At 51.0% G+C, this 26503-nt stretch overlaps 1 protein-coding gene across 1 annotated transcript in view; it reads left to right on the top strand.

The window, feature by feature from the left end:
• Positions 1–26503, top strand: part of FAM178B (family with sequence similarity 178 member B) — an 87852-nt gene that overhangs the window by 23543 nt on the left and 37806 nt on the right. Inside the window, exons 6-7 of the mRNA XM_081265373.1 lie at positions 241–325; positions 19454–19568. Of these exons, the coding sequence (XP_081121499.1) occupies positions 241–325; positions 19454–19568 (200 nt within the window). The remainder of the gene's footprint in view (positions 1–240; positions 326–19453; positions 19569–26503) is intronic.

The following is a 26503-nucleotide window of genomic DNA, read 5'->3' as shown; positions in this document are numbered from 1 at the left end:
AGGAGATTTCAGGTCACATGCATGTACCCCTGGGCCTCAGTCCTCACATTCCTGCTTACTAGCCGCATACCCTAGAGGAGTTGTTGATGTCTCTGAGTGTGATTTCCTTGTCTGTAAAGTGGCAATGACGACAGTACCCTCTACCACTTAAACTTGTGAGGACTAAGTGGCATTATTTAATATGAAGAACAGACTTTTGCTGCAGTTACTCCACAGGAATAACCTTTTTTCCTTCCCTAGCTGTTAACATGGCCTCCAGAAACTTCTTCAAGAGCCTTCGCCCTCCTGTGGGATCTCAGTGTGGATGGGCTCTTCTGTCAGTCTGGTCAGTACTGGGATGCAGGGTGGAGCAGAGTAGCTGAGCTCTCAGGCTTGTGTAACACAAGACTTTGGGTGTCCCTGAAGCCCAGTGGTGGGGACGTTGCGTCACCCAAGGTGGAGACATCAGGCTCTTTGGCTCTGGCTCCAGCACTAGTAAAAAGCTGAGTTGACAGGCTTTTGGCACCTTGATCTGGTTTCAGATCCAGGTCACTGTGGAAATTCAGGCTGACCTCACAGGCCCTGGGGGTCCTACAGCAGTCCAGGAAGCTGGGCTCAGACCAGGCAGGCCCCAGGTCTAAGGGGACAGCTTACCTCCAAGGTCTTGCAAGGGTCCAAGTTTGCCTTGGAGGGTTCCAGGAGCATTGCCTCAAATCAGGGTGACCCCTGGGGCCGGGGCAACCAAGGCGAGTGCCCCAAAGTGCCCCTCCACAGCCCTCCTCCACTGATAGGGCGTTCCCAGAGCCCTGGATTTCTCCAGGCTGCAGTGAGAGCCTCAGTTTGTGCCTTGGTGGTGGCATTTGGGGGCGTATTTAGTTCAGAGTCCACAGAAACAGTGTCTTTGCTCCCTTCCCAGCTTGTCTGCCGTTGGTACCTGAACTTAGACACTTTGGCACCAAAAAATATCAAGTAACCAGTTGAAAGTTGCTTAAAGCAGATGGTGAGAGGGATTTGCGAGTGCCCAGACCCTGCCTTTGCCCAGCCATAGTCGCCCACCTGCCTGCCAAAGCACGACCACGCACGGCGTCTCAGGCCAAGATTGTAGCCTGGCACACCGTCAGCCCCAGCCCTGTGAGAGGTCTGTATTGTGCTTCTCTGCGTTAGGAGGTGGCTGAGCTGGGGGCCATCTGTCAATTGGAGCATTTCAGCCGCCTCCACCCCTCCCCCAGGGAAGCCTGACTGAGGTCTTCTGAGGAGCAGCAGTCTTCACCCTTTCCCTTTTCCTAACCTCTGCCCCTGCAGCCTGGGCTGCCCTTTGGGGCCCTGGGGCCGCCTCTGCGGCATGCCTGCCCTTTCAGGAACAGAGGCCTCCCTGTCCTGGCCCTCTCCCTGCAGAGGCAAGCGTCTCTTCCACAGAGGCGGGGACATCCCACTCTCGGTTGCCTCTTGTCCCATTTCTCCCTCTTGTCCCATTTCTCCTGATTCACCCTCTGTCAGGAGCGGCCAGAAAGCAGCTCTTGAGCCCCTGGTCAGCTCACCCCTGCTCCTCCAACTCCAGAGCATTTCCTGTGGATATCACCTAAGACCCGGATCTGGATTCTCTTCCCTCGCCCAAGAGGATAAAGATTGGCCTAGAGTATTCCATGCCTGAGATTAGGATCATCAACAATTCAGGGCAGGTAGAGGCAGGGTCCATGGAATAACTCAGGTAGGGATCCGAGTAGAGATTTGCAGACTGATGGATATTCACTGCAGCATTGTTCACGAGAACTGAAACAACCCACATGTCCATCAATGGGGGAACGGATAAAGCAAATACAGTATATGTGTGTACTGGAATATTATTCAACCTTTAAAAGAAGAATATTCTGTCACAATGCTACAGTGTGGATGAGCCTTGAAAACCTTGTGCTAACTGAAATAAGCCATTCTTAAAAGGCCGAGTGCCTCTTCCTCTTACTCCACTCACATGAGGTCCCTGGAGCAGTCAAATTCGTAGAGACAGGATGTGAAACGGAGGCTGCCTGGGGCCAAAAGAAGGAGATGGGAATTGTTAAGTAGATGCAGAGCTCCAGTTGGGAAGATGATCCCGATGGCTTCCTGCCAGCGTCAGTGTTCCAAACCCTGTCAGACCACATGCTTAGAAATGGTGGAGGTACAGGTCAGCGGTAGGGCTCGAACCCAGGATCTTGCCCATGCTAAGCACATGGCCCTCTCCTGAGAGGCAGCTCCAGCCCAGGGAGCAACTCTAAGGGGTGCTTAGGTCCAGGATGGGTGCAGGGGGATGTCCTGCTCCTCAGGACTTGCCCACAGCGGGGTGTCTGTGGGGCTGCCTCTCCCTCTACTGTACTGTGTGTGGGAGCGCGCGCGTGTGTGTCTTCAAGTCAGCTTGACTTTTCTCGTGTAAAGCTCTCTCCTTGTCTGTGGTTTGTCGTGGCTGTCATGGGAGGCTCTTATGCAAGCGCTTATGTCTCAACCTATTTCCTGAGTCAGGGAGAGCTGATGGGCACAGGATAGACCTGGGACCCACCTTCAGAGCAGTGACTGTCGGGGACCTGCTGCAGTGCCAGGCTGAGGGCCTGGGTGTCCCGAGGTGCAGTAGTGCAATGGGTGGGGTGGGGACCAGGTTCCTGGTTGAGAAGTGGCCCGCTTCACTGGTGCTGAGGTCAGGGTGAGTCAGAGAACGAGCATTCCAGGTGCCGTTCCTCAGGGCAAGGACTATGCAGCCATTTATTCGGCAGAGGTGCGCTGAGGGTCTCCTGTGTGCAGGCACCTTGCTGGATGCAAAGGGAGATCAAGTAATGAAGGAGACATGACTGCTGTCCTGGGACAGCACGGTCCAGCGGGATGGCATGAAACAAGCTACTCAGGAGGGTGGGCACGTGACTTCCAGCTGGCGGGGTTGGTGCATGGAGTGGCAGGAATCAGGACATGCCTTGTAGAAGAGGGGTGCCAGAGCTGTGGCTGGAGAGACACAGGAGGCAAGGATGGTAAACCCGCTTGCCTGCGGGAGTGCAAAGGCAAGAGAGCTCTTCCCTGTCAAAAGAGGCTGTCTGCTCCGGTATTGGTACACATGAGTGTGGATCTGGCATCACCAGATCTTTCCATTTTCAAGAGAAGTTATGTTTTAGTGAGGATCTGCTTTGCCTCTCAGTAACAAACTCCTGATGAAGCTTATCACACATGATAGTAGGTGGGGGTGGGGTCCATGATGTGTTCAACAGATCCGCAGCATCAGGCGTGGGCCTATGTGTCCACCCCTTCCACCACTTCCCCTCAGGGCTGCAAAATAGCTGCCATGGCCCCAAGCATCATTTTGTTCCTGAGACAACAGTATTCAAGGTAGAAATGAGGTTATCATTTTGCATACCTTTTTCTTTTTATCAGGACATTCTTTCCATTTTGTTTCATTAGCTTGTGACAGAACTGGGTCACAAGCTTTAAAAGATACTTCCCATATTTTCCAACTGTTGGTGCATTTGAATATCCTGGCTCTATCTGAAGAATTTTCATCCTCAGGAATCCTGCTCCTCCAGGGCAGAACCCAAGGAACTCGATTTTCCAGCCTCCTTTCCAATATATGAAGGTTTAGCTTTTGAATTAATCCCCAAACAGTACAATGTAGCAGTTACATACATGGCATGACATTGTGTTAGGTGTTATAAGTAATTTGCAGATGATTTAAGGAATACTGGAGAATGTACTTAGTTTATATACAAATACTATGCCATCTTACATAAAGATTTGAGCATTCTTAGACCTGCAGAAAGTCCTAGAATCAGTTCCCCTAGACAGAAAGGGGTAGTTATATTTTCTTGAGCATCTCAAACATAGTTATAACAGCTCCTTCACATCCTTTGTCCGTCATTGTAATGTCTGGTGGTGGTGGTTGTTTTTGGTACTGGGGATTGAACCCAGAGGTGCTCTACCAATGAGCTACATTCCCAGTCCCTAGTCCCTTTTTATTTATTTTGAGGCAGGCACTTCCTGTGTTGCTGATGCTGGCCTCGAACTTGTAATCCTTCTGCCTCAGCCTCCCAAATAGCTGGAATTACAGGAGTGTACCACCACACCTGGCAACATTTAGGTCATTTAAATTATCAGGTGGAAAACTCAGAATAAAAGTAAACCTTTCTTTAGAATGACTAAAAAAATCATCCCAAATCCTGGAATCTGGGATCTTTCTCCTAGATCTCTTCAGGTACTTTCCAGAAATGCTCATGTAGAGATGCTTCCTGATTGCAACTTGTCTTCCCTACCTACCCTAGAGTACTCACTGGGGCCCATGCAAGTGAGGGGCCTAAGCCTTGGCTAATTAGCTTTATGGTAAACTGGCCTCTGGTATGTAATAAACCTGATTTCTGCTGAAATGGTCAGGGCCTGTTTCTGTTGCTTGTGGCTCAGAGCTTGGACTTCTGCAGTAGTCACTCTTATCCCAGTCTCTGTGGAAGCAGATGGAATAACATGGCTCTTCAACTGGGGTGGACTCACTCTCCTCGCCCCTCGCCGACGCCGGCACAAAACTGGGGTTCCCATGCAGGGAAGAAGTGCATATGGCTCTTGGACCAGCAGCCCGCAGAATATGCCACAGCTAAATACAGATGTTGACGTGAAATCTCCTCTTAGAACTAGTTGACTTAAAGAGAAGAGAAGCAGGAGGAGGGGGCTTCCTCACAAGGGCAGAGTGGGGCAGGGTGGAGCAGAGGGAGCCTCCGCCCTGTGAGCCTGTGCTCCAGAAGAGCAAGGTCCTACCAAACACCACCACCAAACAAACTAGAAAGCGGACGGGCGGAGGACGCAGGGGCCACTGAGGCACAGGGAAGCTTTAATAATATTTGATGAGACCAGAGTGGAATTGTGGGGGTTTCCCCCCCACATACTACACAGTTAATCCTTTTATAGTGTGTAATTTTGTGGTTCTTGGTACATCCACAGAGTTCAACTGTCACTACTGTCTAATTCCAGAACATTCTCATGACCCCCCCCAAAGTAACTCGTTCCCATCAGCAGCCCCTGCCCATGATTCCCTTCTTCCCCAGCTCCTGGCAGCCTTGGTCCACCTTCTGTCTCTGTGGATTTGCCTCTTCTGGACACTTCCCACAGAGGGAGTCATGGAGTGTGCACTCTTGGTATCCTGCCCCTTTCTCTACCAGGTGTGTTCAAGGTCCATGCAGGTCCCAGCACTCCATTCCTCTCAGGGCTGACTATGGTTCCATTGCACAGGTGACCATGTTGTGCAGATCTGCTCAACAGATGACAGACACGTGGGGTGTTTCCCCTTCTGGTGATTGTGAGTTTATGAGCACCTGCATGCAGGTGTTTGGGCATATGGTTTCAATTTGGTCCAGTCTAGTCTCAGGAGAAGAATTGTGGATCACATAGTAGCTCATTGTTTAACTTTTGAGGATCCCCAGGCTGATTTCCAAAGTGGCCGTATCATTTGACATTCCCACAGCACACTTGGGGGTTCCAGTTTTTCCTCACAGATATTTGCTGTCATCCATCTTTTTGAAAGTTCTCATCCTAGAGGGTGTAAAGTGCTGTCTCAGTGGTTTGGAGTTTCATTTCCACACTGACGAGTTGAGTATCTTTTCATGTGCTCGTTAGCTATTTTATTTTACTTTTAGACAGGGAGTAGCTAAGTGGCTGAGGCTGGCCTTGAACTTGGGATCCTCTTGCCTCAGACTCCCAAATAGCTGGGATTGATTCCAGGCATGAGCCACCATCCCTGTTTCCTGGGTTTTTCATTGACTTGCAGGAGTTCTATGTGTATTCTGGATACTGACCCATACCAAATACCTGACTTCCAAATAGTTTCCCTCATTCTGTGGGTTGTCTTTTTACTGCCTTGATAATGTCTTTTGATGCACAAAAATCTTTTAATTTTGATGAAGTCCAGTTTATCTAGTTTCTTTCTCCTGTGGCCTGTGTTTCTGGCGTCAAACTTAAAGACACCATTGCCCAATCCTAGCTCATCAAGATTTTTGTCTGTTTTCTTTCAAGTTTCCTAGCTTATCAGTTTGGGTCTGTGAGCGTTTTGAGTTCATTTTTCCTCACAATGTGAGCTGGCAGTCCAGATTCATTATTTTGCATTTGGATATTTAGTTGTCCTACCACCACTTATTCAAGAAAGTCTTCTTTCTCCCCGGAAGAAAGATCTCGGAGCCCCTGTTGAAAAACAATTGACCATAAATGTGAGGGTTTATTTCTAGACCCTCAGTTCCTTTCCATTTGTATGCCTGTCCTTATGCCAGTACCAAACATTCCTGATTGCTGTGGCTTATTGTCAGTTTTGAAATTGGGAAGTCTGAGTCTTCCAGCTATTCTTTTAAAAGCTGCTTGGCTGTGCTGGATATTGTGCATTTCTGTATGAATTGCAGGATCAGCTTGTTCGTTTCTGTAGCTGGAGTTTTGATCTTGGTTGTCCTGTATCTGTAGATAACTCTGGTGATATTGCCATCTGTCTCAGTTTGTTTTGTGCTGTTGTGACAGAATTTCACAGATTAGGGAGTTATCAACAGAAGAAGCTTATTCGGTTCACAGTTCTGGAGGCTGGGAAGTCCCAGATGGAGGGACCACCTCTGGCTGCAGCCTAACTTGGTAGAGGCATCATGCGGCGAGAGTTTGTCCAAGAGGGAAAGAGACCAGATTTGTGCTTTCCTCAGGAACCCACTCCTGAGACGACTGACCCTGCCCACAGCAGCAGCGCTGCCTTCATGAGGAGTCTTGCCTCTTAAGGCTCTGCCTCTCAGCATGGGCCTTGAGGATAGGTTTCCGACACTTGGACTTTAGGGGTACGTATTGGAACCATAGAACCATCTTAATAACATTTAGCCTTGTAGTCCACAAACATGGGATGTCTTTCCATTTATATAGGTTGTCTTTAATTTCTTTCAACAGTTCTTTGTAGTTTTCAGTATGCATGTGTTACAGTTCTTAGATTTATTCCTGGAGAGTTGACTGCTTTAATGCTATTATAGATGGGATTATTTTCTTAATTTCTTTCCAGGTTGTTCATTGCCAGTGTGTGAAAGCACAACAGGTTTTTACATACTGACCTTGCATCCTGAAACCTTGCTGGACTCATTTATTGATTGACTCCAATAGTTTTATTTGTGTGGAGGGTAGCATTTGATTTTGAAACCAAACATATTCTTGGGCAGTTAACTGCTTGAGAGAAATCGCCTCATGTTTTTTTAACAAACATAGAGCTGCTGACCCTGAGTTGGAGCAGTGCCCTGGAGCCTGTGGCAAGGACCCAACACAGGGAGATGCTCCTGTTGGCCTCAGAGACACCACCTGGCCTCTCCCCCACTCCATCCTGGGCCTTTGGTATCTGTGGAGGAGGAGAGGGATACAGGTCACAGACTGACTCTGCCAGAACATTCTTTGGATACTCTGAAAGTGGGCGAGAAGTTCAGCTCTGAGAATGAATTTGTTTCATTCTCCTTAGCAAGGTCTTGGGATGCTTTGTTCTTCGTCCCTTGGTCCCCACGCTTTTCCCTTGGCCCCTGGAGTTCCAGTACCCTCATCTGGGGCTCTGGGCTCACTTGCCAGTCTTGTAGTTCTGTTGCTAGATTTCTCCCCGTCTCCTCTCCTTCTTGGTGCTCTTCGAGTAGCGCTGGCCTGCTCTTGTCGTCGGGTCTTTGCCAGTACCCCACAGAGTGGTCAGTGCTGCTCGCTGACCGCGGCTGCAGCCTCCATCATCTCCTACTTGGCTGGGAATTTTTATCAGAAATGGAGATTGTGATATTGAGATGATCAAATCATTTTTCTTCTTTAGTTTCTTAATATACTGAGTTAGATCAATTGATTTTTGACTGTTTATTCACTTATTTTTGCATTCTGGAACAAATCCCACTTGGTCATGTCATGCTAATTTTTTTGTGTATTCAGTTTGCTTAATTTTGTAGAAATTTCTGCATTTAAGTTTATGAAGGATATTAATCTGTAATTTCCTCTTTCTGGTTTTGGTATCAGGGTAATGCTGACTTAATAGACTGGGATGAGAACAGATACTTCCTTTTCAATTTTCTGATAGCATTTTTGTAGAACTAGTATTATTTCTTCCTTAACTGATTGATTCAAATTAGTCAATGATTTGATTTTAGTTAGGGATTTTTCTTTGAGGGGAATTTCCTTTGGTACCAGGAATTGAGCCTAGGGGCACTTTACCACTGAGTCACATCCCCAGCCCTCTGTATTTTTTATTTTGAGACAGAGCCTCACTGAGTTGCTTAGGGCCTGAGTTGCTGAGGCTGGCCTTGAATTTGCAATCCTTCTGCCTCATCCTCCTGTGTCACTGGGATTACAGGCAAGGGCCACCATGCCTGGCTTTTTAGTTCTTTTTAAGTATAAGTCATATAATATACATCTAGCACATTCAACTCTTAGCATGTTTATATAGTTTTATTATCAATCAAAAACATTTCAAGGCCAGCCAAACATTCTGGGATTGGAGCTCTAGGGTGACTCATGAATTTTTGAGCAGAGACATCCCATGGGAATGAGAGGATGTGTCATTGGTGACAACATAGGCTGGGGAAGATGGGGAAGAGACAGGACTTATGGCAGTCACCCCCTGGGAACCCCAGCAGCATGGAGCCACAGGGAGACCCAGAGCCAGTGCTTACCCTCAAGAGTGTTCAGAGTTGGAGGAAATGACAGGTTGATGTGCCTGATCTGTGTGCAGATGATAACAGCTGTTATCAGATCAGAAGTCTATTCTCTCTGAATCAGAAATCATTACATCAGCCACAGGAGCTAGCACAAACCTTCCCCGTACTCTCTATACTTCTTAATTTCTGTCATTCTTGGGGCTGGGGTTGTGGCTCAGCAGTAGAATGCTCGCCTAGCATTTGCAAGGCCCTGGGTTGGATCCTCAACACCAAATAAAAATAAATAAATAAAATAAAGGCATTTTGTCCAACTATAACCAAAAAATAAATATTAAAAAAAAATTCTGTTGTTCTGCTTTGGCTATTCTATAACAGCCTATTCTCACACAGTTGGTTTTTTGTTTCTTTTTGGTTTTGGAGAAGGCTTTTTTTTAAATTTTATTTTTATTTATTTTTTATACTGGGGATTAAACCCAGGGGTGTTTAACCACTGAGCCACATCCCCAGCTCTTTTTATTTTTTATTTTGAGACAGGGTCTCACTAAGTTGCTCGGGTCCTTACTAAGTTGCTGAGGCTGGCCTTGAACCATCCTCCTCCCTCAGCCTCCCAAGCCTCTGGGATCACAGGTGTGCACCACCATGTCAGCTGGAGAAGGTTTCAGATAGCCCAAGTCCGTCCATCTGCACATCTGGTGGACACTCTGTGCTCACCACTATCTTATAGGAGGCATCCTCACCTCACTGCGTCTGCCTGGCTCACGTGGTCAGGGAAGCCTCCCGCAGGGGTGGCAGGAAGTGTGACATTCAGAGAGGCTCCTGGGTGGAGGCCCCACATGTGGACAGCTGCCCCTGGGGCTGCTTGACACCCTCGTTAGCAGATGGCACCTCCCTGGTGGTGGAGCGAGGGCTACCCACACATGGAGCACTTATGTGAACGCTCCGTTCACACACAGGCCAGGGCCAGTTCCATGGTCCAGGCCCAGAGAGGGTGGCTGGGATCCAGGTCTGCACTCCTAATCCCCTGTTGCTACCGTGAGAACGTCGTGTAGACCCAAATGGGTAGGAAAACACTTGGAGGACCACCCAGGAGACCCCTTGGCTGGGCTCCCTGGGCACTGTCATTCACATGGCCTGGCCCTTTCAAAGTGTGAAATTAGAATTCAGTGGTCACAGTAACTCACTTAATCATTGATCTTTTTTTTTTTTTTTTTTTTTTTTTTTAAAGAGAGAGGAAAGGGGGAGAGAGAGAGAGAGAGAGAATTTATTTATTTTAGTTCTCGGCGGACACAACATCTTTGTTGGTATGTGGTGCTGAGGATCGAACCCGGGCCGCACGCATGCCAGGCGAGCGCGCTACCGCTTGAGCCACATCTCCAGCCCCGCAATAATGTTTTAGAAACAAAGATCAGGGCTGGGGATGTGGCTCAAGCGGTAGCGCGCTCGCCTGGCATGCGTGCGGCCCGGGTTCGATCCTCAGCACCACATACCAACAAAGATGTTGTGTCCGCCGAGAACTAAAATAAATAAATATTTTTTAAAAAAATGAAAAATAAAATATTAAAAATTCTCTCTCTCTCTCTCCTCTCTCACTCTCTCTCTAAAAAAAACATTATTGTCAGGTATGATATTAAAAATGACTTAATGCAAAATAATAGCTAACATTCAAGAGAGTTTAATTTGATCTTTTTCCAACAAGTAGATACAATTGTGACCCCATCTTATAGATAATCAGGGCCTGGAAAGCAGAAGAAATGCTCGTGAGCTCCACGCCATTTGCGTGATGCACACCGTTTCCTGCGTGGTCCACCCACCTGTCCAGCTCATCAGATCCCATGCTTTCTCTCACTGACTGCTCAGCCTCACTGCCTCTGTGCTCATTCCTCCTGCCTCAGGGCCTGGCATGTACATACTAAAGGACTCCTCTACCTATGAAGCTCTCTTCCCTCCCCACAGCAGCAACTTGTCTTTTGCCTTCTTAACGCCATCCCTTCCTCTAGATCACTGGGCTTCTCCACAGGGCCTGCCCAGGCCCCTTTCTTCTACTCTCAGATTCCACCTTCTGCCCTCTGTGGCCCAAGTTGCAGTTGATATGTGCATCCTATGATTGAAGTTGCCTCTCCCTGGGACTGTGGGCTCCAGGGCAGGGAGCATGTCTCTGTGGGGTTTGGAGTTCTGACCTTCTGTTTGGTTCCTGGCAGTGATGTGAGGCAGGCGCACTTCAGGACTCGGCAGTCATTGTTTGAAGGAGTGAGGGACAGAGCATGTGTTTGCCTGCAGCAGACCTCAGCTGCTCCTGTCCTGTGTGGATCGTCGGAGAGGAACTGTGGTGCTGGCCAAGCTTGGATGTGCAGTCTGGTCTTCCCAGGGCAGGGTGTGAGCCTGCTGGGCTATGGGGCACTTCACTCCTGCTTTACCCCAGCTCAGTGCCTGTGGAGCATTCAACTCCCAGCACCAGGAGTTCTAGAAAACTTGTAAGTGCTCCTGATGCCCACCTAGGGTTGAGAAGAGCCTCAGGGTATGAGTCTGGCCCAGGGCACAGACCTCTCACGGGGGTGTGAGAGTGACAGGCAATAACAGGTGCTTATTTCATCTCTTTCGCTCAAGACTCTCAACACACCTTCTGAAATGAGAGGGAGAGCCCTGGTGGCACAGGCCTATAATCCCAGTGACTCAGGAGGAGCACAAGTTCAAAGCCAGCCTCAGCAAATTCATGTGACTTGAACTTTTCATTTTATTTTGGTACTGGGAGTCGAACTCAGGGACTTCACCACTGAGCTACATCCTCAGACCCTTTTCATGTTTTGTTTTGAGACAGGGTCTCCCTAATTTGCTTATGGCCCCCACTAAGTTGCTGAGGCTCGCCTCCAACTTGCAGTCCCTCTGCCTCAGCCTCCCTAGTCCCTGGATCACAGGTGTGCATCACGGTGCCCATCTGGAGAGCACTTCATTTTTTGGGGGGGAGAATATACCAGAAATTGAACCTAGGGGCACTCGGCTACAAAGCCACATCCCTATGTTGTATTTTATTTAGAGACAGGGTCTCACTGAGTTGCTTAGCACCTTGCTGTTGCTGAGGCTGGCTTTGAACTTGCCATCCTCCTGCCTCAGCCTCTAGAGCCACTGGAGTTACAGGCGTGCGCCACTGCACCCAGCTAGAGAGCGCTTCTGATATGACCTTTAGACCCCAAAAGAGAGGGTGCTGGTAGCTCCTCCAGGACTCAGCTTCCAGCCATGGCAATTTTTAACTGTGGCTGAGCTTTACAAAGTACTGATGCCAGGTCCTGTCCTCTGAGATGGTTCCAAGGCGCAGCCTGGCTGGGTTTTAAAACCTCCCCAGGTGACGCTGATGAGCAGCTGGGACTTGGAACCCCTGGGCTCCCGGGACATGGACAGTTGGTCTCAGGTGCAAAGCCTGGAGCTCTGGGCGTTGGAGGGTGCTGAGGTCAGTTCCATGAATTGACGCCCACCCCACCAGACTCATCACCTGCCAGAGCACTTGAGCATGTCCTGCGTGTTGTTCCAGAGGGAGGACCACAGCTTTCCTTAGCTCAGTGGGACCTGAGCTTGGCTGTGGTATTTGAATCACTTGGGAATTTTTTTTAAATTCCAAAACCTAGGCCACACGTAATCAAGCCAGGCTGGGAGTGGCTCACAGATAGCGGTCATGTCTGCTCCCCAGGTGATCCCAGAACATGCTGGTTCTCAGCTGGGTCCTTGATTCCTGAGCACAAGAGCACGAAGGCCACTGTTCCTTGCCCTGCCAGCGTCTGCTCCTCCCCTAAGGCACTGTGTGGAGCGGCCTCTTCTGTCGCTTTGCAGGCCTCTGCATGCCAGGAAGGTGCCCCACCACTGAGCTTCATCCCCAGCCCTTTTTATATTTTAAAACAGGATCTCACTGAGTTGCTTAGGACCTCCCTAAGTTGTTGAGTCTGGCCTTGAACTCATGATCCTCCTGCCTCATCCTCCCTAGCCGCTGGGATTACAGGCAGGCACCACCGCACCTGGCAGCAGCCTTTATTTTTCGAGAATAGTTTTCAGCTTACAGACGAATGGATAAGATAGTACATAGAGTTCTCATGACCCCCTCTGCCCCCACCCACAGTGTCCCCTGTTGTCAGCATCTTATGTTAGTGTGAATATTTATTATCATTGATGAAACAATATTAATGTCACTATTAACTAAAATCTGTGGCTTAAATTAGGTTGTGCAATTTTGTGGGTTCTAACAGATGTCCTGACATGTGTCCCTCATTCCTGTATCATACAGAAGTTTCATTACCCTAAAAGTGTCCTTGGGTTCTCCCCACGCATCTCATCTATACCCCCACCCAGTCCTTGGCAGCCACAGCGTTTTTTAAGTTTCTGCATGGTTCTCTTTTCTGGAATGTCCCACTGTTGGAACTGTGCAGTGTGTAGCTTCTCAAGCAGCTTCTTTCACTTAGCAAGAGCATTTCAAGTCCCTCCTTGGCTTTCTGTGTCTTCATAGCTCATTTCCTTTTTCCTTTTTCTGTTTTTGGTCCTGGGATTGAATCCAGGGTCACTCTACACCGAGCTGCATCCCCAGCCCTTTTTAAAATGTATTTTGAGATAGAGTCTTACTAAGTTGTTGAGGCTGGCCTTGAACTCTTGTGATCCTCCTTGCCTCAGCCTCCTGAGTAGCTGGGATTACAGGTGTGCACCACTGTACCCGGCTCTCATTTCTTTATTATTGCTGAATAATATCTGATGCCATAGTTTGTTCACTATTGGAAGTCATCCTGGTTACTTCCAATTTTTGATCATTACAAATAAAATTACTATAAACATTCATGTGCAGCTGGGCAAGGTGGCATACACCTGTCATTCCCAGCAACTCAGGAGGCTAAAGCCAGGAGGATTGCAAGTTCAAAGCCAGCCTCAGCAATTTAGTGAGGCCCTAAGCAACTGAGTGAGACCCTGTCTCAAAATAACAAAGGACTGGAGATGTGGCTCAGTGTTTAAGCACCCCTGGGTTCAATCCCCAGCACTCCCCAACCCCTGAAAAAAAAATCTCGTGCAGATTTTTTATGGACCTAAGTTTTCAGGGGCAGTTGCCAGGGTTTATGGTAAGAGCATGTTTAGCTTTCTGAGAAGCTGCCAGGCTGTCTGCAAAGTGGATGGACCAGTGGACATTTCCACCAGCGATGAAAGAAAATTTTCATCGCTTTCCATCCTTGCCTGCATTTGGTGTTTTCTGTTTCATTTTATTCCAGAGATGAGTTGTAGTCCAAAAATCTGAGGCTCACAAATGCACAGTGAGAGAACTGGAGTCGACTGTCCATTCAGGAAACTGCTGGCAAACTCTTTGGTTGTGTCTAAATCTGTCTCAAATTCTTGCTTTCTGAACTTGGGAAGGTGGTTTGGTACTAAGTCCCAGGTCACACACAGGGGCCTTGCATCCATATAAATAATCCAGGAATGCATACTTTAGGTGGCAAAGTGGAAAAGTGTTGCCTGGAGTTGAGATGTGATAGCTGGGCCTCCAGCAGCCATCCTGGACCATGGGATGACCTGGAGCACAGGAAGCACATGCCAAGATGGCAGAGCAGAGAGATGGGCACCAAGGTCCTGCAGGCACAGTCCTGTTCCTGCACCAAGTGTGGTCTACCCCACTGCAGGCCTCTTTTTTAATCACAAAGACATAAAATCCTAGTCTCTTTAAACCCCAGTGGGTTTTGCTTTTTATTTTGTTCTTTGGCTCTGTGTAGCCTAACCTAATTCCAGCAGGTGTGAGTTGTGCCGGTCGGTGCAGTGCATCTCTATCCTGCACACTGGGGCCTCCAAGACTTACGGTGTCAGATGACACAGGCAGTGGTGTGAGTTACAGAGGCTAGGAGAGAGGAGAGGTGGCCTCCCCTGGTACACTGTCTCAGGAACAGACAGGCCAGGGCCTCCAGGTTGGGGGTGGAGTGTAGGGTGGGTAACAGCAGAGCAGGGCACAAAGGGAGGACCTGAGGCCCGGGTGAGTGGGAAGACTAGGGGAAATCAAGACCCTGCGGAGCTAGTGGTAGGACAGAGAGGAAACAGAACATTCTGAATGAATGTAGGTTTGGGGCTTGAAAAGGAGGGGAGAGACCAAGAACGGGGACCAGTTCAGGATTCATAAGCATCCCCCTGGAAGAACCGGCTTGGTGTCAGGAAGGACGCGGCGCCCTGTGCTGCCCTGACACTGAAGGTCAGGTGGTGGAATGTATGTGGCTTTAAAACCCAGACTCACTAGCCAGCTGGTGAATCTGCTTACCTGCAAGTGTTTCTGCAGAAATTTTAGAAAAAGCTGGCAATAGTGAGGCAATGTAACGAGTTGTAAGGACACTGAAGTCATTAAGGTCATTAAGGTACCTGAAAATGGCTACAACAAATAGTGGGGAGGCAGGGAGAACCCAGAGTTGAAACCAGGTGTGGTGGCATGCACCTGTAGTTCAGTAGTTCAGGAGGCTGAGGCAGGAGGATTGAGAGTTCAAAGCCAGCCTCTGCAATTTAGTGAGGCCCTAAGCAAGATCTTGTTTCTAAATAAAATTTTTAAAGGATGGGGATGTGGCTCAGCGATCAAGCACCCCTGAGTCAATCTGTGGAGCCAAATCAAAAAACAAACAGACTCGAGGGCTGGGGTGAAGCTTGTCGACAGAGCACCCGCAGCTCGGGTGAGGCCCTGGTTCCATCCCTAGCATGGCACACACACGACTAAATTACAAAGGGCTTGGTGCAGGTCTGCCTTCTCACTGAGGACATAGATCCTCAGACCTTCTGCTTCCCTTTGCCCTTCACCTTTGCCTGTCCCCCTCACCCCGCCTCCACCTCCCTCATCCGCCCCCTGGGCTCCTGCATGCAACCCCTGGCCTCCGTCTGGTCTGTGAGGCTCTTTCTCCTGTCTACAGCCTTGTCACCCGCATCCCTAGGGAGGCCTGCTCCAGTGTCCCCCTACCCCCAGGCCATCTTGGCCAGAATGTGCCTGAGATGTACGTGTGTGGTGTGTCCCTCACTGACCCTGTCACCTCTGCTCTCTGCTGGGTCCTAGAAGGACTAGAACAGCTCCCGAGTTCAATTCCCATTTGGGAGTGAATAAACATTTTATTTTATTTTATTTTTTAATATTTCTTTTAGTTGTCAATGGTCCTTTATTTATTTATATGTGGTGCTGAGAATCGAAACCAGTGCCTCACGAGTGCTAGGCAAGCGCTCTACCACTGAGCTACAGCCCCAGCCCCTGCCCCCCAATAAACATTTTAAATGAAACTAAAGCTCACTAACCAAGTGTCAATTTAAGTACAAAGGTGCTGCAGGAAGTTCAGGAGTTAGAGTTGCCATACGAAATACAGTTCAGGCCTCCGGTGACTGCTATGAGCCCCCCACCCCGGGAGGATCAGGACTCAGTCTGGAGGCCAGCCCCCTTTCCTCCAGGAACCAGCCCCTTCCCCCCATAAGGCCAATGGGGGACCAGGGACGTAGCTCAGTGGTAGAGCACTTGCCTCACATGGCAAACCCTGGGTTCAGTCCCCAGCACTGCAAAAAAAAATGAAAAAGTGATGGAAACCTTCCCTCCTTCTGTCAGGGGTGGCCACAGAGACTCAGGACCCGGCAGGTAGCACCTCGTGGCCCTCTAATGCAGCCAGCCCTACACTTCTAGCTATGTCCCCTGGGGGTGGCTCAAGAAGGATAAGACCAGAGGCCTGCAGCCTCGGACCTGCCTACTAGCCACACACCTGTGGGAGCCCCAGCTGAGCACAGGGAGGGGAGCACAGGGAGGGGAGCAGGGAGCCAGGCCTGGAGCCCTGGGGCCAGCACAGGTTCTTGGGATGAGTGTGGATTTGCCCTTCTGCACCACCGTGCCTGGAGCAGTGGTCAGGTAGCTTCCTGCACAACCCAGATGAAAAGGTGGCTTTTATTTTAGGCCTGGTGCTTTCTTTTTTTTTTTTTAATATTTTTTTAAGAGAGAGAGAGAGAATTTTAATATTTATTTCTTAGTTATCGGCGGACACAACATCTCTGTTGGTATGTGGTGCTGAGGATCGAACCGGGGCCGCACGCATGCCAGGCGAGCGTGCTACCGCTTGAGCCACATCCCCAGCCCGCCTGGTGCTTTCTTTACCCCACAGAACATCACTTCCATCCCAGGAGAGGCACCTAAAGGCTGCTTTCAGTCTTGGCCTCTGGACAGAGCCCAGCTGCCAGGGGCTGCCTACGCTGGCATTTTAAAAGGCCCTGTGCCCAGGCACTGCCCCAGCGCTCCTCCCGAAGAGCTGTGTGGGAGAAACTGAGTGAGGGGGCGGGGCCTGGCCACTTCACGTCTGGGTTTCCTTCTGTGTCAGCTCTCCAGAAATTTCTCATTTGGGACAAACAGTGCTGAGGAAAAGCTGAGTGCATGGCCTACTTACAGACAGCGTTAATTATGGGCTCTGGGGTGGGATTTTCCTGTCATCATGTTACCAACTTCCAGGGCTGTTGACGGGGACTGATTTATCCCAGGGCATCTGGGCAACCTCCTCTGAAACTGCCCCCACGTCGGCCAGGGTCCTCTGCAGTGCAGAGTGATCACTGGGTGGGGGAGAGGGGAAGGGGACAGCGCCAGGCTCCGAGTTTGGCTCTGGTAGGTGGGTGCTACTTCCCTTCACGGGGCTTTGCAGCAGCCATGCATCTGTGTGGGAGGAGGTGTGCCCAGAGAGGCCTCCCCTGGGGGTGATGTGTGTCCGTCTTCCACCCGAGTGCGTGCACACACCTGCGTGAGTCCCAGAGGCTCTGGTAATGGTCTCCCTGTGCCCTGCACACCTCCTTCTTCCCGGCTCATTTGTGCAGCAGGCCAGAGGTATGGTCACGAAAGGGAAAAAACAAATGAGAAAGTTCTTTCTCTGCTGAGAGTCTGATTGCTTGTTGGTGAGTCCAGACCCATATACATTTCCAAAGAGACACTCGATGTCTGTTGAAGAAATGTCCTTAGGGCTGGGGATGTGGCTCAAGTGGTAGCGCACTCGCCTGGCATGCGTGCGGCCCGGGTTCAATCCTCAGCACCACATACCAACAAAGATGTTGTGTCCGCCGAAAACTAACTAAATAAATAAATATTAAAATGTTTTTTAAAAAAGAAATGTCCTTAGACTGTTCTCAGAGCCCCTGGGCCTGCATTCTGCTGTCTGCCAGGCTACAGCAGGCAGGGCTTGCTGTACCCCTGAGTGGAGGAAGCTTTCTTCTGGCGGTCGTCCTTGCAGAAGGCCTGGCCCTGCCTAGCCTGCCCTGCTCTGTGCCCGGTGCTTGTCTCTGGTCTCTGCCCCGCCACTCTTTTATGCTACTCTGCCTTCATCAAGTCTGTCCCACTGCTGGAATGTCCTTCCCCTCTCTTGTGACAGGTGCCTTGTTTGTTCCTGCTGTCCACCAAAAATCAGGTCCCCCTCCTCTGAGCACATTCTGTAACCTTCTCCTGCCTTGGTTGTCGCAGATACTCTCACTCGTGCTCATTCACCTAGCTGGCTGCTCTCCCTCCTGCACTGTGAGCTGTCCAAAGTCAGGGTCTCCCCTGGGCCCCTGTTGACCCTTCACACCTGGCTAGTTTCTGCACACAGTGGGCCCTGAAGGCAGAACTCTCCCAAACTCTCACCCTCCAGAAACGGCTGTGGTTTGACAGAGCACTACTCATGGCTCTGAGCCCAGCCTGCCAGGGTCTTGACAATGGCCTTGTCCATTGTCAAGTGTAACATTTGACAACATCTGTGTCCTTGACACTGCTAGCTCATCCTGTGATTGCCTGCAGCTCCCCTCTTAGTTGTGAAGAACTAGGTTGTGCTTTGTTTGGGATCCCTGTCATCCATTCACTCATTCATTTATTCAGCTTCCCCTGTGCCCTGGCCACTGCTCTGGGCCCTGGGCACATGGAGATGACCAACACAGACGTGGCCTCTGCCTCCCTAGAATTTGCATTCAAGTGGTGAGAGGCCGGCAAGAAGCCAGGGAATTGATGAGTAAGACGACATGAAGGAGTGGCCGGCAGGGTGGAGCTGTGGACGCTGCCTCCTGGTGAGGGGGACCGAGGGGGGGGAGCCGTAGTGCGAGATGGGCCACCTCGACGTGGCCATCTTTGGAAGATATGCTTGACCACATTGTTTGTTATTTTTCTACTCCCTTGGCCGGGACAGTGCCCTTAAATGGTCTGATAGGAGAAAAGGCGCTGTGTACACACAACTTTCCGTCTGTGTTGATTTGGGCAGATTGTCCTGCGTGTCTGGTTAAATTGATACAGAGAGACTGTACCCATGGGCCACTGTTGCCCAGAAGACAGGGCAGCAAGGCATGCCACTGGCAGGCAGAGGCCCAGGGAGCACCCAGATGTGACAGTGAGGGCGGTGACAGGCCACAGCAGGCTGTATCCCTGGTGGCAGAGGGCCGGGGCTTACTGCAGCTAGCATTACCTTTTCTTTCTTTTTGTTTTTTAAACTCAACAATTCTCCTGCCTCAGGCTCCCCGGTGGCTAGGATCACAGGCGGATGCTGCCATACCTGACTAGAGGCTAGTGTCCTCTAAAGCTTAAGGTTCGGAGCCTTTGGTTCAGGACTCCTGTGTCACTTAGCTGTGAGCAGCTAAGCACCCAATGGCTGCCTAGCATGGATGCTCAGGGCACTGTCACCTCGGCCCTTGCACCTGTCTGTAGCCATACCTTGAAGACTGATAAAGCATGCACAGGCTCGCAGAGCTCCAGCAAGTGTCCGGAAACCATTCATTGCTTCCTGTCTGATGATAACACCTGTGATGCCAGAGGAAGCAGGAAGGGACATCCCCGTGGCAGCCTTCTGGAGAGAGGAGTGAGCCTTTCCCTCCTCTCTGAGCCGACTCTCTGCCCTCCTTTGTCCTGACAGATGAAGACATGCGCTTGTGGTACCCCTCACTGCAGGAGGTCATGGAGGCGTTCCACAGCCTGGGAGCCCACAACCCTGCCCTGTACCCGCTGGGGCCCTTTCAGCATGGCAGCAGGTGGGTGCCTCCCCTTCCTCCCTTCCCCTCTGCTGTCTTTCCTCTGATCACCAGTTACTGGGCTTGGCTCTAGCCCTCAGGGTGGGGAGCTTCAGAGCAGTGGCATGTGCCACCTGGAAATTTGGATCTGTCCAGGGCTGGCGTGTGTGCTCCCATGCGCCCAGCCTCAGGCCTGGGGAGAATGGGGTAGGTAAGCCTCGCCTCTTGATGCATCAAGTGTTTGTTTCAGCCACTTGCTGAGTGAGACCTCGCTTCCCCACCTTCTGGTGGAGCCCAGACTTCTCGGATGGTTGGGAGCTCCCCAGAGGTGTCCCCATCTCGCAAGCCTTGCCCCAGGGCTCTTGGTGGGTCCACTGCTGACGGCAGCTGGAACACAGCAAGGCAGTTTTCCCTGTCATTTCCACAGTGCGCTCTCTTTTTTTTTTTTAATATTTATTTTTTAGTTCTCGGCGGACACAACATCTTTGTTTGTATGTGGTGCTGAGGATCGAACCTGGGCCGCATGCATGCCAGGCGAGCGCGCTACCACTTGAGCCACATCCCCAGCCCCGACAGTGCTCTCTTGTTTCTCGTGTGCCCACTTTGCGCCTGGGCTGAGTGTGGTAGTTGGTGGACGGTGATGCTAATTTGCATGTGCACTGTCCCTTCCAGGGACAGCGCCACACAATACGCACATAACTGTCATCAGCAGATAGTGGCCACATCCAGGCTGTAAAAGTGTTATGATCTTGTTCTACAAATCCTGGCACATCTGGCTTCCTGGAGGATTCTTTGAGGAGCTCCCGCCAAGCATCCAGCTAACAGTCCCTCTGGCCCAGGAGGTGCCTCGCCCTGGCTACTGGTGGCTGACTGGAGATGTTCCTCCTCAGGAAAAGCAGGCGCTTCCTTAAGAACCTGCTCTACGACTATTTAGTAACTGTCTGCCAAGCTAGCTGCACTCAGCTCTGCTGGAAACACCCCACGCGTGTGCCAGCCTGCGCTCCTGCCCCTCTCCCCGGAGCTCGGTGTCCGTATCTGGTGTAAGAAGCCACTTGCTGCTTCCTAATGCAGAGCTTCAGTCACACCCCTGTCTCAGATGAATGGGGGAAATTTGAATTTCACTCCAAAAAGCAAATGCACTTGGAGTGGGAGACCAGTGGAGGGGATCAGAAGAGCTACTTCTGACTGCTGGATGAACCCCGAGCTCCCCCTGGGAAGTGGGAGGTAGCCCTGAAAACCATCTACTACCAGGTTAGACTCCACGCTCCAAAGCCACTTTCCCCTTCCCCTCTCTTACTGGTTCTGCCAAGGTGTGACTGCTTCCTGCCCTTCACACTGCAGAGCAACTCGGCTGTCTCCAGAGGCCGCAGGGGGCAGGTGGGCGTTAGAATTGTGGCCCTTTTTTTGGTACCAGAGATTGAACTCGGGGGCACTTAACCACTGAGCCACATCACCAGCCCTTTTTTATATTTTATTTAGAGATAGGCTCTCTTACTTAGGGCTTCACTAAATTACTGAGGCTGGCTTTGAACTCCTGATCCTCCTGCCTCAGCCTCATGAGCTGCTGGAATTACAGACATGTGCCACCATACCTACCTGGCTCTGAACTCTTGCCATTTAAGCACATCATCTCGGCACTGCTCCACAAACCCCAGCACGCAGGCCTCCAGCTTCTTCAGGCGCAGGGAGCCGTGCTGTCCTAGGGCAGAGCTCAGAGCTGTGTGGTCTCATGCCCACACATGCTGTTTTGACCCCCTGCCTCCTTTCCACGGACCCCAGACCTTAACCCGGCCGTTGACACCATTTCCCCCAGGAGGATTCCAAGCTGTCCTGGAGGATTGGCTGATGGCCATGAGAAAGTTCCCAGCTTGAGCCTTGTAAGAGCAGGCTGAGGTCCACCTGCCAAGCCACTGGGAGCGGGAGGTTTTCTGCCTGGAGACCCTTCCCTCATCCTCCTGGGGAGGGGGAGGTGAAGATGCTCAGTTACTCCTTGGGTGGCTGGCTGCCACAGCGCTTGGGAAGGCCCTGGATGGTGCCATGGGGTTGGGAGACAGCTCCTCCAGAACATTCAGGAGACACCAGCAAGGCTCAGCACCTCCTTAGCAGGGTTCAACAACCCTCAGGGAGGTGGGCCGCAGGAGCAATCTCCAAGAAGCACTCTCTCCCTGTGGCCTGCCCATTCTTGCTCCTGACCACACTAGAGGCCTGCCCTGTGCCGATGACTCCACGCCAGGCATTTCTTCTCTGATGCCTTCTAGGGTTGTCCTCATGTAGGACTTCCCCACAGAAGAGATGCCTCTGGGTATCTTTGGGGGAGGGGCACACTACAGAGCCTTATAATGGTGAAGGCTAGAAATGAAGGGCTGTTTGTGCACAGGCCCCGTGACCCAGCTGTCCCTCTGGTTGCTATGAGGAAGATGTGCCTTTCACTGCTTTGGCGGGGGGGGGGGGGGGGGGGGTACTGAGGATTGAAGCCAGAGTGCTTAATCACTGAGCCACATCCCTAGCCCTTTTTATTTTTTATTTTGAGATAGGGTCATGCTAAGTTTTAGAGGCTGGCCTCAAACTTGTGACCCTTCTACCTTAGTCCTCCAAGTCACTAGGAATACAGATGTGTGCCACCATGCCCAGCCTTCCTATTGTGTTTTTGTTTTTGTTCTTTTGGGTACCAGGGATTGAACCCAGGGGCACTTAACCACTGAGCCACATCTTTTTTCTTTTTCTTTTTTTTAAAGAGAAGAGAGAGAGAGAGAGAGAGAGAGAATTTTTTTAATATTTATTTTTAGTTTTCGGCAGACACAACATCTTTGTTTGTATGTGGTGCTGAGAATCAAACCCGGGCCGCACACATGCCAGGCGAGCACGCTACCGCTTGAGCCACATCCCCAGCCCATCCTGTCCTTTTTTCTATTTTATTTAGAAAAAGGGTCTTACCGAGTTGCTCAGGGCCTTACTAAGTTGCTGAGGCTGGTTTTGAACTCATGGTCCTCCTGCCTCAGCCCTCCTGCCTCAGCCTCCCAAACTGCTGGGATTATAGCCTCTCCATTGGTTTTTGGCTTAAGACATTGATGGAGCTTTATTTTATTCATATACAGTGCTGAGAATCGAACCTAGTACCTCATACATGCTAGGCAAGCGCTCGACCACTGAGCCACAACCCCAGCCCTCACTATTGGTTTTTAATCTCAGATTTCTTTTTTTTTTTTTTAAAGAGAGAGTGATAGAGGGAGAGAGAGAGAGAGAATTTTTTTAATTTTTTTTTTTTTAGTTATTGGTGGACACAACATCGTTGTTTGTATGTGGTACTGAGGATCGAACCCAGGCCACACGCACGCCAGACGAGCGCGCTACCGCTTGAGCCACATCCCCAGCCCCGTCAGATTTCTTTCTTTTTTTTTTTTAAAGAGAGAGTGAGAGAGGAGAGAGAGAGAGAGAGAGAGAATTTTTTTAATATTTATTTTTTTAGTTCTTGGCGGACACAACATCTTTGTTGGTATGTGGTGCTGAGGATCAAACCCGGGCCGCACGCATGCCAGGCGAGCGCGCTACCGCTTGAGCCACATCCCCAGCCCCTGTCAGATTTCTTTCAAATCCATCACCACCTTTTATCTGAACGTGCTTCAGGATTTTCTTTCAGAAGGACACAGTCCTTCCACAGCTGTACCCTGTGGATCATCCAGGTGTCCACTTGTTGAAAATAAGCAGTCCCTGCCCAGTCACAAGGCTGGGGATGGAGAACAAGGGAATGTATGGGGTTGAAGGGGCAGAGGAGAGGAGCCAGAGCATTAGCACCCTTGGGAAGGGGCTCATGCCCACACTGCCGCCCAAAATGGGCTCATCAGTGCTCCAGTCTCACGGGGGAACACAGGGACTGTCCAGCTATGGCTAGTCTCCCAAGGCTGCTTCCTGAGCATAAAACCAGATGATGAGTCCTGCTCAGATCCATGGGCCTGGCTGTCAGGACAGCCCTGTGCAGAGGCCAGACAGATAGATAAATGACAGTTAGCACAGTGAAAGGACATCCTGTCCAGCACGGGGCAGTTGATAATGGCCTCTTTTAATGGTGTAATTCAATCCAGGTAAAATTAGCCTTCCTGCTCCCTCCCTTAGCTTGGTGGCCATTCCTCACCATTGCAAGAGGGACAGCTGCAGTTGGGTGCAGCCCTGCGGAGGGCACCCTGCTTGCTGCCAGGTAGCTCTTGATGGTGGTGGCAGCAGGGCCCAGATACTACCATCTACCCTCTGGGAGCGGGAGGTTTTCTGCCTGGAGACCCTTCCCTCGTCCTCCTGGAGAGGAGGAGGTGAAGATGCCCAGTTACAGATATTTTTCAACATGTGGGGAAGATGGATATAGAAACAGGTAGAGGTCAGTGATCAGTGTCACCCAGACCTAAGCTTCAGCTCCTGGCTGCAGACTGTGAGCCCTAAGCCACAGCTGAGGCAGGGCCAGCAGGCTGGGGTATGATGTCCTGGTTCCCAAGTCCCAACAAGGGACCATAAATTCACTCTTAACCTCCTGAGTCCAGGAGGGAGCAGGGATTGGTGGGCCAGCAATTCCCCCGGGTTCCTTGGCCTCTCGCTGGGGACCACACGAAGCTGCATCTCAGAATGGTGGTCACAGATACTACCAGGGCACTCCAGCAACTGCTCAGAAAGGTGGGAGCCAAGGACCCCCATTCTGTTCCCTGTTCCCCTGCTATTCCCAAGGACAAGGACTGGGGAGATTACGGTGCTTACAGCGGGAGACCGCTGCACTTGGCAAGACTGGCATGCCTTCCCAGGCAGGAGAGAGCACTGTCACAGCCGCACTCCCTCCACCGCTCAGAGAAGACCTGTCACCAGCTCACATTTCTGCCTTCCTCCTCCCTTGGCAGCAGCAGACTGTCTGCAGCCTGTTTGTCTACAGAAGACTCTGGCTGCCTCACCCTGTGGGAAACCTGAAGACGTGCCCCCTATTTTTATGTACCAGGTGCCTGCTCAAGCTGGTACGGAGTAGGGTGCCCCCTCACACACTGACACAGGCCCAGCCTGTGCCCAGATGTGCAAACGCCAGCCTCACCCATTCCCTGGCCCTAATAAATGCTAAAATCTGGAAGAAGGGCTGAACCCAGCCAACCTCCCCACCACCAACTTTGGTCCATTAGCACCAACTTTCCAGATGCCTAGGAGAGATCTCTCCTCCTCCAAGCAGAAGCACCAGCACCAAGAGGTGAAGATGAGCAGAGGTGTTTCCCAGAGCTTCAGGGACAGCGCTCCTCCCGTTCCCGTGGCCAGGCTGGCTACACCAGAGCCGCTGCCTTCAACAGCATTATTATCACCAGCATCTCAGTCACAGAGAACCCGCTGTTATCAGGAACCATGAGCTAGTTTAGAAGAGACAGCAAACGGGAGCCTTCTTATAAGGAAACTCACTTATTTAAAATCAACATGACCAGGCAGGTGTGGTGGTCCATGCCTGTAATCCCAATGACCTGGGAGGCCAGACTCGGCAACTTAGCAAGGCCCTGACTCAGAAAGAGCTGGGGATGTGACTCCGTATTAAGTGCCCCTGGTTTAATCCCCAATACAAAAAAAAAAAAAAAAGACATTAAAATATTAAAATGTGTGTGTGTATATTTCCAATGTACGTTTGTCAGAAACGGAGTAATTCAGTAAGGGTGAGTGTGCTATCTTATCCAGTGAGCATGCACCTGGAAGCTCATGGGAAGGATGACATGAATGTGCTGTTCACTGGCGTCACTTTTGCCATAAGAATCTCACCACTCTCAATGTGACCCTCATCTTTAAAGAAGGGATTTCATCACCTGGCCCTGACCCCTGGACCCAGCTGCAGCTCAGCAGATCCCTCCAACCACTAGGGACCCAGCTCTGCTGTGTTTGTCCCAGGCAGCTATCAGATGGAGGCCGCACCTGGAAGGGGTTCTCCAGGGTGGTTTTTATTCTATTGCTTAGGGACAGACCCACCACCTCAGCCCCAGACGGTGGGCTTTTCAGTGCAGCATTGAATTTCAGAAAGAAAACTCCTGAGGAAGATCCTTGAGGGGAGGGATTGGGCATGACGTCCCGTTCCCAAGTCCCAGAAAGACGAGACTGGCGAGTTCCTCTATATGGAACACATGTGAGAGCTGGCCCCACGGTGGACCCACCCCCCAGTGTCCACACTCCCCACCAAGACCCTCCCCACCAAGACAGACTGCCCTGTGTGACTAGTAGAAATCAGCAGAAGCAGCGGATGTCACTTCCCAGATCAGGCTGTGACAGGCTGTGGCAGGCTGTGGCTCTGCTCTGAGGGTGCTCCTGTGTTCCATCTCCCTCCCTCCCTCCCTCCTCCCTCCTTCCCCACCTTCCTCCCTCTCTCCTTTCTTCCTCCCCATCTCCCTCCCCTATCCCCCCCATCCCCACCCCTCCTTCCCCCCTCTGTTCCTCCCTCTCCCTTCCTCTCCCCCCCTCCTTCTCCTTCTCCCTCTCCCTCCCCTCCCCCTCCCTCCCTCCCTCCCTCCCCTCCCCCTCCCTCCCTCCCCCCTCCCCCCCCCTCCCTCCCTCCCTCCCTCCCTCTCCCTCTCCCTCTCTCTCTCTCTCTCTCTCTCTCTCTCTCTCTCTCTCTCTCTCTCTCTCTCTCTCTCGTGTGTGTGTGTGTGTGTGTGTGTGTGTGTGTGTGTGCGCGCGCACGCGCGCGTGTGTGTGGCTTTGGGGGCGCCAGCTCTCATGTTGAAGAACCTGTGTAGCCAGGAGCTAGATCCTGCCATTAGATGACCAGGTGAGCGGCTTGGAGGCCACTGTCCCAACACAGTCACGCCCAAGATGGCTGCAACCCCACCCACCATCTTGAAGGCAGGCAGACCTTGCTGGCTCCTGAGAGGCCAAATGCTTACAACCTTTGGATAGCCAATGCCAAGGGGTGGTGGCCTTGGACACGGGGGTCCTCTGCGTTCCCTGGTCTTCTACCTTCACTCCCC

The sequence above is a fragment of the Spermophilus citellus genome, assembly GCF_964194105.1.
Source record: "Spermophilus citellus genome assembly, chromosome: 13".
Classification (NCBI taxonomy): domain Eukaryota; kingdom Metazoa; phylum Chordata; class Mammalia; order Rodentia; family Sciuridae; genus Spermophilus; species Spermophilus citellus.
Note: the sequence above shows the minus strand (reverse complement) of the source record. Positions and strands in the feature narration are given on the sequence as shown.